Here is a 12818-nt window from a genome sequence, read left to right on the forward strand (position 1 = left end):
TCTCCCCATATAATAAGCCAATTTAGTGACAGACCCATTATTTTTTAACATAACAGGCTAATGAAAAAAAATCCATTCAGAACCTGGCAGAAGTTTAACAGTGGAAACAGAGCCACTATCCCTCCTCTTCCATCTTCCAGAAATGGAAGAGAAGGGATAGTAGTTCTGTTTAGTGTCAGGGAAGTTTTGAGGCTGGGTTTAACAATGAGAAAAAGCTGGGACCAGGTTCAAACTTACGTGCTAATGTATATGTTCATCATTATCTAATGGCCATCAAATGGAGATGTATCATTGCTACTGGGGACTGAGGCTGCCGAGTTTAGGGGCTGCTCCGTGTTTATATACTCTGATTATCTTCACATCCCTCTACTTCCACCATGAGTTCATCCATATATCCACACTTCTCATCATTTCATGCTGTACTACACAGCACACTTGGGTTTTTTGTTTTTTTTTTTAACTTGAGAAGCAAAATTAGTGCAGAATTTTAACTGCTACCACTAAAAACTTTAGAGCTTAATATAAAAGCAACACTGCCCAGTGGTTCAGCCTAATTAAAAATAGCCTGAAGGTTTTTACTTCCTAATACTACAGTGAGCTTTAAAGGAAAAAAACCCTCCTCTTGCTGTCTGTACTGCTGTTACTGGATTAAGCAGCACTATGCACTAGGAGGTTGACCGAGCCATCCTCATGATTAGGTTCAAGGGATTAATATTTCAGTTCAGTTGTTTTTAATTTAAACATTTTCTCCAAAGTTCATATTAATGCTGACTGCTGCAAGCTTAGGCAACTCTCTAATTACCTATAAAGTTTAAATGACCCATGCAGAAAACTTTATTTCAGTGATGTTCAGCAAGCATCCCACAATGCAAAAATTGACAAATAAGGTAATTTCATCAACCCAGATCAAAGCTGCCCAGAGCAGCTTGAACTCCTGCCTTGTAAAGCACAGACCCAAAGTTCACTCCAGTGTACAGGACAGTGATTGGCTTTAATGGGATTTGGATCTACAATTTGTATCTCCAACCACCAAGTACAGGTGCAAACAGACCAGATAAAGTGAAGGAACTGCTGGCACTAAAGGGCATGAAATGCTTGCTCCTGACCCAGCAGGGATCTGGGGGTAATCGTAATCTGCCTCACAAAGGAGAGGTGCAAAAGTTGTGTTTCAGTGGCTCAGAGTTTTCACCTGAAAATCACTCCCATTTTCAATGCAAGCAAACTGCAAAGTGTGAAGGAGTTTAGGAAAAAGGAACCAGGTTGCTGCTTAAAATCCAAGCCTGCGCCAACAGACAAGAGACAACCTCCCACAGAGAAGGGCAGATGCCTTTCTCACCTCCAGACCTCACTCTCTCTGTGTACTGCCCCATCTGGGTTTCCCTCCAGCACCTGAGCTCCTTGAGGAACGGAAACTGCTGCTGAGGCTGTTTCTCCCTCCTGATGCTTATTCTGGGTGAGGAACTGCCACCCTGCTCATGCTGCAGCCCAAGCAGCCTCACAGCCTGGTCTCAGGTGTGGTGGGATATGTCCAGTGAGGAGCTGTGACAGAAAATGGGTGTCACAGGGCCTGTGTGTGGGTCTGTGCCATGGAACACTTCCCCTGGATCTGAAAGTGCTCTTGAACACATCACTTAAAGAGCTTGCCATTGAGCTGTGGGCTCAGACCTTGCTGTTGCCAGGAAAAGGGACACACTAGCTCCTTAGAAGCCAGCAGAGGCAGGAGGATAAGGGACACCACAACTGAGGATCCGTTCCTCTGGTGCCTCCTGTCCCCACTGAGCTCAGTGGCCACGAGAAGGTCACTCTGGGGCTCCCTCACTCCTTGAGTCCACTGCAGGAACTGTGAGCTTCTCACTGTGAGCTGGATCTGGTCCTGGCTTCTCTCCTCCTGAGGTTAATACAGTTCATCAAAGCTCAGTTCACCAGAGGGTCAAGCCTGAACTGAGATGAATCTCATGGAACTTCACTAAGCCCTTTGCTTTTTTTTCCACTGAGAGGCATGCCATCAAAATGCCTAACATGATCCCCCTAGAGCTCCACTTTGTTTTTAATCTGATTTCATTTATGTGTATCACTATTGGTAGCTTCTCTCTTGGAAAGGTTTTGCACCATGCAAAACCTTATTTAAGAGAAAAAACACTAGCAATATAACAAAACCTCTTTCCATTACAAGAACTTATCTTTTTAATGCTCTATCAGTGTTTTATTATTATTTTGGTACTTGACATCTTCCAAAAGCATTAAAAAGTTCTTGAGAGGTCTTACAGCTTTACAGTACATTCTCTGATACCAATTCCGATCACAGTCTAGCTGAAGATAAGTTTAATGAACACTAGAAAAATAAAGACCTTTCATAAGTGATCAAGTGATTTGAAAAAGCAAAAGAGTACTTTAAAAACATGTGTTTCTCGCTTTAGAGCCCTATATTAAAAATGTTAAGACTGGACATCTCTGCAACATAAATTCATCTGGAACTTGGGGAGTATTTACTTCAAATGATAGCAAACGAGTATCAGAAATGAATGAGATTATTAACTTGCAAAAACACCTTTTAGAACAATGACTATGAAATGTCATATTTTCCCCATCTTGTGGAAATTTGTTTAGTATTAGAGAAATACAGGCATTAGATTTAGTGATGGTGAGTGAATAATAAAGTCATCTACTACTCTAAATAACAGTAAAAAGATTATTCTGAATTAGTTACAGAAGTTATTCCTAAAAAACTCTTATCACTTATGTTATTTAAACTTTCTTACATATCAATTAGTTTGAAATAATAAGTCTTTAGGCTATCTATTAATTGCAGCACTGTTGGCACGATCTGTATTTAAAATTATGCAATGAAAATTAAGCTGAAGCACCAAGCTGTCTTGGCTAACAAAAAAGATTTCCTCAGCCCTTCGGATAGAGCAGGAGAGAGAATGGGGGCACTGAATCCACAGGAGAACTCTTTCTCACTTTACAGCTCCCTCCTGGCACAGGCTGACACGGGCTGTGGAAGGCACAAGGTAAGAACCCCATGTTGAAGCTGCAGGGCTGCTTTCCCAGAACATTTCCCAGTCCATTTTCCCATTGCCTGGCATGACTGCTCCCAGGCAAAGGGAGAAGAGCTCCCAGGACTAATGCAAAGGAAAGGCAGCACCACTCAGAACAGGAGAGTTGCTCCAGGACATTCTGCATGGGATCATTAGAAACCCAAGGGATGGGAGATTTAAAGGGTTAAGTAACTCCTTCAGAAGGCAGGGGGAAGCTGTTTGCAGAGGAATAGCTGGTCCATACACGAGGAGAAGACACCAATTTTCATTTCTGCTGTTACGGCTTGAAGCTCTCCAAGAAGCCTCCAACCCATGCTTTTAAGTCTTCCTGTCTTTGCAGAGCAGATCTAAGGACAGCTGAACTCCTCCTGTCTGCTCATATTTGGCTTCACAGATAGACTGAAGCTACACTTTGGCATTTGTCTCATTCCCTCTGGGCTGGTTCCTGCTGGCACCTGTCAGAGGCACGGCAGGGACTGCCACAGCAGCACTGACCAGGAAGGGAGTTTAAAAAGTGCAGCCATTCCTTGGCAGGTGTTATTTTCTCAAATCCTTCATGCCTGCAGTGCAGATGAATCAAAGAGCTGTTTCAGAGATCTTGGGAATGGCATCTTCCTGTCACAGAAACTAGAATAAAAGCTGCTGAAATGTTCTGATGGAGGGAACCATACCTGGGAAAGAAACTTCTTTAAATCAGAGCAGCCACTGAAGCTCACTCCCTGTCAGCCTCTGCCTGCTCCACCAGCAGTTCCCTGTCTCCTGCATCCTATGGTTAATTGTACTTTTAAATAAGGAAAGGCAGAGCATCCTCCTACCAATATTAATGAGCTATAGGGAGGAAACAAGGGTGAGTCATTCCTCTTGTGACAGGTCTGTGTGCTTGTGGATGCATAGACACACACATAAAAAAAGGGAAGACATCTGAATATTTTTAAGTACATCAATATAATGACTCCACTGGTACAAACATGGGTTTTGTTGAGGAAAAAAAATCATGTTACTGAAATATTAATACAAAAGATGCAGTTTGTTCAGGGAGGACAGGTACAAAGAGGATCTTTGGTGAGATATTTATCAAAGATCCACTTTTTTTTTTTGTGATCTCCAGCACACTGTGGAGAGGGACCTGCTCAGGGTCTCTGGGCAATGACAGAATTGGACATGAAAGCACTCTGTGGGCACTCTGACAGATGATTGGGTGGTGAAGCTTTACTTACTTGCCCAGAAAACTTTTCAAAAAGGATTTCAGGAGGGTACAGAATATTTAAACTTCTGAGCAGGCAACATCCATATTGACAGTATGTCCGCTCTACTGGTGATTGGCTGGGAAAACAGACATCTCTTCCCATGAGGGATGTAAACCTGTGAGCAAGATTACTGCTTTTCCAGATTAAATCAATTCCTGCAGTAGCCAACAGAGAGGACCCTAGCCCACGTAAATCCTCAAACATGGTTTATGTCACTGAATTAAATCTGCTTATGAGTTACAACCATTACATGGCAGATGATATTACAAGAAATTAACTCCAGTCTTAGAAAAAGAGATCACTTCAAAAGTAAAAAAGCTAAGCAATAATTTAAAAATTGGAATTCATTTTCAACTAATTAGCATTTTCAAGAGGGAGTTGCAGTAGTGCCTGTCTGAATACAAATGGGAATGAAGGGTACTCCAGGCCAAGAGGAGGCGTGAACACTTCCATGGAACTGGGGAGAAGTCATTGCAGAATTGATTCCTTCATGGCATGGAAAGCACGAGCCCCTGCTCAGCATTACAGCCATCCCTTGACAGGCAGACTGACAGTGAGGGCTCATTCCCAGCAGCTCCTACAGTTCCCATGCTCTTGGCATTACAGGCTGCTCTCTCCCACCTCCAGCAGCATCCAAGCTGCATGGTGTAAACTGGATTACTAAAATAACAGGGAAGCATTTAATTGCTGCAAGTCAATCCCATCAGGAATACCAATTTCTGAAACTTGACCTCTGCTCTGGAAACTGAAGCTGCAAAATTTTCAGCAGAGAGGAGCATTTTGAGAGCAGAAATACTACACTGAGATCTCACTGACATATATAACACCCTGCAGAATAAACTTGATCCCAACAGACACTTCTACATTCACTAATAGGAATTATCTCAAGGAGGACCACAGATGAGTGACTATAAGCTGTTTCTAAAAATGATAACCTTAAGTATCAGCAGGCTGTGAAATAATTTGCCCTGTAAGCTCCACACCATATGTTTTATTCAGGCATGAATACCTACTTAGTGAAAATAAAGTTGTCAGGAGAAGAGGCAGCACAGAGCAGTATCATGCCCACAGGCCATGCAGTAGCTGAACCTGGAGGCTGAAATTGTACTGTGCAGAATTCTGCATGTGTGCAGCAGCTACCAAAAGACTTACAAAATTCCAGGTTTAGGAAAAAGCTGAACCTAGACAACACTTGCACATGGCTGAAGCCTCACTGAAAAACTCTCTCATGCACTTAAGTGTCCATTTGAAACACAGCTTAAAGAACAAGAAAAGTGCAGCAGTAGCTTTTAGATCCCACTTTTTAGACTTCCCAAAACCAAAAAAAATCCTAGTGCAAAAGCATAGATTAAAAAAAAAGGCTGCAGGTTCAGACCAGGCTTGCAAGTCTAAATTCTTTTTTCTTTCTGTTGCAAAATTTTATCTACTGCTGACAAACAAAATTGTGAACTGGGAGTTCTTCCTATTGCTGTCTAACATTCAATCACTAGAGGATTCAAACAGTTCCTGAATGAAGCTCTAATTTAGGTAATTTCTCTAGATTTCTGCATAGCTATTAGCATGTCTTAGAAGGATTCTGGGCCCCTCCTGCACAGAAATATTCTCTAAGGTGATCAGTTTTGTTCAGCCCAAAGCCACTGGTTTACTCCACCAGAGCAGGAGCTGAGATATTCCTTTCTGGCCTGCAGGAAATATTTACTCCCTTCTTCTGCCCTGCCTTCCCTCCCTTATCCTGGTACTTCACAGCATCTCAAATGCCTTGTCCTGTGTATGTAAGAGTGAGAGCTTAGAACAGAAAGGGGTGGAAAAAAATGTTTCTTCACATCACGTCATTCTCATGTTTGCTTTGGTGTGATGGATTCCTTCTCCCTATTTTGGAGCTCCCTGAGTACTCAGTGCCAACGCACTTTGTTTCCCAGCTTCTCCTGATCCTTTACACAGTCTATGAGGCTGAAGTCCTTAGAGCAGGATGAAGGAAAGAGTAACTCCAGTGGTGTAATGAGAAGTTACTTTCACTAGAGGAGGTTTTTCTCTGGGGCCTGATTTCCTTTTAACTGTGCAGGAGCAATTGGATTTGTCTGGGTTCCCAGCATCCTCCTAAGATATCCTAACTTGACCCAGGCAGGTGATATGAGCTTGGCCTCATATTATTTAAAATGTGATGTATGACAAGAATGGAGTTAAAACAAGTTCTTCTGTTTTTTTCAAATGTTCATTGAGCTGTTTCAAGGCAGCTCATCTCTATTCCCATCCTCCTGCTTTTCAGGAAAGGAAGACAGCACATCCCTCAGGAACAGAAATCAATATTCTTCTGACACTTAAACACAAGCAACAAAGAAATCCCAGTCCCCTAGTGAGCAATTGCCAGTTTAATCTTGCCATCTTCAGTAAGTCACTCCTTTGAATACTGTGGAGGTGCCAACATATTCATTATGGGCTCTGCTTTCTTTTGTCACAACCTCTGTGCTCAGGAAATACACATTTAGTTCCCTCGCCTGTGTCCAAGAGGAAAACAGCACTCATGAAATCAAGTCCCCACCTAACAGTTTTAATCTCTAACCCTGCCACAATAAAAGAGCTAAACAATACTTTCAATTATGTTATCTTTAACAAGCATTTGAGAAAAATGTTCACTTATTATGCAACAGTAAAAACCTTTAAATAAACTGTAATGATGTGAATCAACACATGAAGAATATGTTGGGGTCTGTGTGAGCAGAGACAGGTGATTCACATAAAGAAAAGCCTGACAAATCAAATTTACAGTCACTTCATAAATCAAACGTAGCACTTGCCTTTCTGCAAAGCACAGGACTCAATCTGTGTTATGCAAGGCACAGATCAAACTCCCAGAGCTGGTTCCCTCTTCCTTGCCAGTGCATGTCCATAGGAAGGGATGTGATCAGTGAAAACCCAAACAACACCCCCAGACAGGCTGAGAGAACAAATACACTGAGAACCATGGCAGTTCTCTCCCCAGACAAGTAAAGCATATCAAAGCAAGCCAGGAGAAAGCAGTAGGAGTGAAATAGTAAATAAAAATACAAAGCAAGTGGGATTCCCTGATTTAGTGACAAAGTTGTGGCTGATTACTACCCCCTTGAAGTGAAAACCCATCCCTCCTAGCATGGCTGTGTTTGCAGGAGGATGCAGGAAGTTTGCTTACACATAATCATGTTTCCTGATGAACATACCTGAAATAATACTTCATTCCATCCCCATCTTGTCATCATTAGCCCTTCCATAAAGCAATGAAGAAAATTCCCTTACTTTAATCTATGTTCATCTTTCTTCCAGCCTTTGCCTGCCCTTCCTCAATTGTCTTCTGTTCTCTTCCTTCTCCCTGAAAAATTCACCTTCTTACTTTTTAATTTTCCCCTTTAGGCTTCAGTAATCCTGTTTTACTGATCCCCATTCATCAGTTCTTTCTCTTTGTACCCCAATTCTTCCTTCTGCTGTGATGCCCTGGTTAATCCCATCTTTATCCCGTACTCTGTTGTCCCAGATGACAAATCCTTAATTTATCTACTTGGTAAACTTAATCTTCAGAGGTACCCAGAATTCCTACTTCAACACCTTTCTCCACCTCCCACTTCTACATTCAATGCTCTCAGTTCCTACCCCCACATAAATAAATCAATCTCCTTTACCTCTTCAGAGAGAAATTGCACAGTGCCTGGTGTTCTGATCTGGCAGTACTGCAGCTACTGTGAGCAGAGAACAGAGGATATTCCCATGACCCAAAGGGCTGTGGCAAGAAAGCTGGGACAGTCATGCTGTTACACACAGCCCCTGATGGCTGCACTGAGGTGGGGCAGACGCAGCAATAAATAAAACAGGCAGGGAGACAATGGGGTGGGGTATGACCCGAAGAAGGCACAAATCTCTTGCGTGGTCTTGAAGGGATGTAATGGTCAGTGGCAGCTCATGTTATGCAGCTAGCAGGTAATAATCAGGGCTGGAACTGCTCAAAGATTTCAGAAAAACCATCAGGCAGTTAATTGTGGATGATCCTGACTTGGTTTTGACATGTAAAATGGAAACAACATCAGCATTACTGGAGAAAAAGGGGAATTTTTCACTCACTTTCACTATAGTCTCATATTCCATTTCTACTTCTGTTTTTCCTCTACTTCTTGTTCTTCTATGCTCTTTAAAACAAAACCAAGGATCATTTCAATTTGAGGTGATTAGCAATTACTCTAAGCTGAAATGACATAATTCTGTGCATTACAGTAAAGCAACATCTCTTTAATCTATGCACTTAATGAAAAACAAAAGATTACTTCATGCTTCTGTGTGCCGGCTCATTAATATTTGACTAGGTACACATTAGTCAGAGAAACAGTCTATTTATCACAACCTGTCACTCCATGCTACAAGAGGACAATATTCCAACTGTGTTATGAGGGAGATCCAGCTTTAGTTGAAGTTGCAGCTTACGCAGGTTGCAAGAAATGTCACTTTTCCTCTGGGAGAGGGAAGGAAGTGTGTCTGAAGGGAAAAATGAGCATCAGCCATGCACCTGAAGTATGTGCTAGAAGAGATACCCTTAGATTGTGATCATGCCTAATGCCATGAACTCAGGACAGTTTGCATGGAACACCCCCAGGGACATCCCCAAGTGCTTACAGGAGTGGTGCTGCTCCAGCCTATTTCCCTGGAGTCAGTCTTGTAGGAAATGTGTGGGACATGCTGCTCATAGAGCTGCTACTACTGCTCTTTCACCTTAATATCCAACTGCTGTGTATCTCTGGAGCTGAACCTTGGGTTTGGCAGCTCAAGGAGCAGCAGGACTGTCAGATTGTCCCAAAGGCCCTGGTGTGCTCCAAGCTGCTTGGAGCAGACTCACCGCATCCCACACCACTCTGATCACCCTAAACTCAAACTCTCTCTCTTGGAGAGATCCAAGAACTGAAGCAGAGAAGTCCTGAAGGTAATCCAGCAGCAACCAAAGAGACACAAGTTTGTTCTTTAGTTCTTGCAGTTACTAGAAGATGGCTATGAAATTATAGCCAGGAAGTGAAAAAAGTGGGTGACTTTTTGGTTGTTGCTAAGCGCAATCCTTAAACAGCACTGCCCTGCCATTTTCAAGTGGCTGCAGCGTGTTGCCTTCTCTGTTGAGAATGTTATGGTGGCGACTGTCTTGTCTTACTCTAAAAATCAGCATTACTTCAGCAATAAGTGATTTGCTGCTCCATATGGTAGCAATTGCATGAATCTATCACTGAACTTGGTTCTGTTTGCAGAAGTTAAATCACAGCTCTGTCATAACAGGGTTGGTGCCACCAAAATCTTGACACTTCCCACATCATATACTTTATCATGTATTCTGGACAGTTTTGTATCTGCATTGTTCAGGAGCCAGAGCTACAGTGGCATTCCCTGTCACACACAGGTGACATGCAGGTGACAGCCAGCCAGGGAACAATTGCATGTGAGCTCACTGAGGTAACCTGTGCTTTGTCTTAGGTGTCAGGTTTGTTATGAATGAAACTGAAGATGGAAACTTTTAAAAAGAAATAAAAACAGGCAAATAACACAAAATAAAGCTTCTCATTTAAAATGCAAAGATAAAATAGCTTAGAAACCAAGGTAGCACTTTTAATATTTGTTACAAAACATTTCCTCTCAAAGCATTTTCTTAAACTGAATACAATTATTGAGTCACTTCCTTGGTAATGGGTGAAGAAGCAGAACAATATGTCTGAGCACTGTGTCCTCATTTTACTTCCATGCAGATTCATAAATCCCTTCTAATTGAGTCACAATGCAGGCAGAAAATACCATTAGCTAACAACTGGCTGGATTTGATTGAAATGCTGTGTGAGAGAACCTATGCCACCTTCTTATGTTAATTTGCAGCAAATGAATGAAATTAATTTTGTTTATTTTCTCCTTGCAGTCTTTCTCACCGTGGCAGCAGTGGGCTGTAAAGCTATGGCATTAACACTGACAAAAAGGGTGTTAGGAGATACATGTGGGGCATAGGATGCTCAGAATATGTGTGCCATTGGCTGTGGCAGCTTGCACGATCTTGACATGCAAAATGAACCTAAAATATTAGCTGAGGAAGCACAAGGTGACAGTTTGTAGCAGCAAAGAAGGTGAAATGTAAAGTGAAATAAGAAAGCTACTTTGTTTTGCACACTTCCTTATCGCTCCTCCTGATGCACTTCATTTTTCTGCCCCTTTGATCTATGTACTTCACGGGTTCTGTACTTCCATTGACAGACAAATCAGATAAAGCAACTCAAAGAAAATGGGCAATTTTTATTAAATTACATGTACGTTTGCAGCACAAAAATATTTTGTTGCTGGAGATGTTGGATGTTACTTCAGTGAGGTTTGTATCTACTGAAAGCAGATTAAGATTTGATTAAAAATTCCCTTAAAACCAGTCTTGTAAAACACTACTAGGCATCCTCTTGCTAAATTTCTTAGTTTGTGCAACATGAATACTTTTCCTTTCTTTTGGCACCATTTTTAGCCAGCCTCCCTGTTTAAAGAGCGCATTTTGCTTTAGGAAAAGGTCTGTGTACTTTGTGTGTCATGCTCACACACCAGGATTTGAGTGTGCAAAGGAGGCATACATTTGCCAATATCCAGACTTTACCTACCTGCAGGATAAACATCAGGAATAAGTAAACATTTCAACAAAAAGCAACATTCAAAAATGGTAACAAACCTCCCTCTACTTAACCAAACTGAGGAATTTTCCCTTTGATTATTTATCAAAACACAGTCCATGGAAAGTAACAAAAATAAGAGATATCTGGGTAGCATGAATTCCACAGGCAGAGGAAACCACAGGGTTACCAAATATAATCGTTGAGCTGTGATTAGGGTATGCACCACTCAAAACCTCTATTTTTTATTGAGCTTTTAACAATATAGTCTGTGTACTTGCTCCACTGGGATGCTCCTGATCCAAGAGCTGGTAGTGCAGCAGACATAGATCAGATATTTACCACAGCTAGTTTGGGAGGTCCAGACATGGCCTTGCAACATAAGAAAGAGAAAGTCAGAGAGAAACAGGATTTTTCAAGCTCTTTTATGTTCTGATGATCATGACTACTTGCAAAATTGCCTGGTTTTTAAAATGCCTCAGCAACTTCTTGACTGCAGCATGAGCTGAACCATTGTGTTTGTACAGACATTATACAAGCAGCTCTTGGTGAAATGTCTAACACAGAGGTAATAAAACACAGAAAATACATACACTTTCCCAAATCATAAAGCAGCCATGTATCTGTTGCTTTTGTTAGTGCTGAGACAACATTTTAGGGAAGACACACACAGAAACCAGACTGTAGAAGAACACTGATGACAAGGGGAAGTGTTAAAACACTATCTGCCATTCACAGTCACTGCCTACCTAAAGCTGCTTTCCCAGAAGCTTTCTGGAGACAACAGAAAGTTCAGAAATAAATCCAGTAAATGTTTAAGCTTTTAAAATATTGAAGCTGAATATAATCTGGTTTATCTGATGGTCCTGGATGTGTCCTCACCTGTGCAAAGGGCCACCAAAAAAAGCTGCACTTTATATTTCTGGTTTCTAAGCTGTCCTGAAAAGCTGTGTTGTGTTCTCAATTATTGTGCCATTACTGTAAAGAACTACTGCCATAATTAGTCAGGATTTCTCTTCTTGCTGGCATATAGAATCTTGTCAGGCCCCACAATAAATTGTGCTGATATAAGACCTCCAGTCAGCTCTTGTTAACAGGACTGTTCTTCACAATTATCCATTAATTAACTTTTAAAACCACAATGAAGAAATGTGTCTCAGGGAGAAGAAAAAGGAAACAGTGCTTGTCCACAAGAGCTGCCTCACAGCACACAGTTTAGTTCCCTCAATAATTCCCACACCTCTCAGCTGTTCATGGACTCACATGTGCTGCTGCTGGCCCTGCCTTTGGCAGACACTTGCAGGGTTTTCTGAGACCACAGCAGCACAAAGCCACCACACTGAAGAGAGCAGGGAAGATTTCTAAGAGCAGTTTGAGGGGAAATGTAAACATTTGAAGCAATGGTACAATCAAAGTGACTTAAGATTTTTAGAAATGAAACATTCCTGCCTAGTGCCTTGTCCTTTTTCTGCACTCTGCTGCTCTCAGCAAGGGTCCTGCTGACTAAAGGACATGACACTTCCTCTCTGGGGGCAACTCTTCTGAAACTCTGGCCAGCTGAAAGAAAGCAAGCAGTGCTCACTGGTCACTAAGCTGGGGGAAAGCCCAAGCCCTCTGGAAAACAGCACATTCTCTCCAAGGACCAAGAAAAACTTTCTTGCTCTTTATAGAAGCAGCCCTGGCCTAAATTCCTAACCCATGACTCCTTTTCAAACTTTGTTTCCAGTTATGTTCTGTGTGTGGAGTTCATCTTCAATATAATGTGTCAGATGTGCTTTAGGCTCTTTTTCTGTAGGTATCTACTAACAGAAGGTGAATTGCCAAACCAAGAAAACAGAAAAGCCAGGGGCAGGGGATGTGCTTTCCCATGGGTGTCATCCACAGCCAGCTGGCACAAACAGACA

The 12818-nt window shown here is 41.9% G+C and overlaps 1 protein-coding gene across 2 annotated transcripts in view; it reads right to left on the reverse strand.

Moving 5' to 3' along the window:
• The window catches only part of PLCB1 (phospholipase C beta 1), a 342949-nt gene that overhangs the window by 12435 nt on the left and 317696 nt on the right, over positions 1-12818 (reverse strand). Inside the window, exon 32 of one of the 2 annotated variants that reach the window (XM_021540294.3) lies at positions 8372-8436. The exons of the other annotated variant lie outside the window; for it this stretch is intronic. Within the exon in view, the coding sequence (XP_021395969.1) occupies positions 8398-8436 (39 nt within the window). The 3' untranslated portion in view covers positions 8372-8397. The remainder of the gene's footprint in view (positions 1-8371; positions 8437-12818) is intronic. 2 annotated transcript variants of the gene reach the window in all.

Source organism: Lonchura striata, chromosome 3 (assembly GCF_046129695.1).
Source record: "Lonchura striata isolate bLonStr1 chromosome 3, bLonStr1.mat, whole genome shotgun sequence".
NCBI classification, from domain to species: Eukaryota; Metazoa; Chordata; class Aves; order Passeriformes; family Estrildidae; genus Lonchura; species Lonchura striata.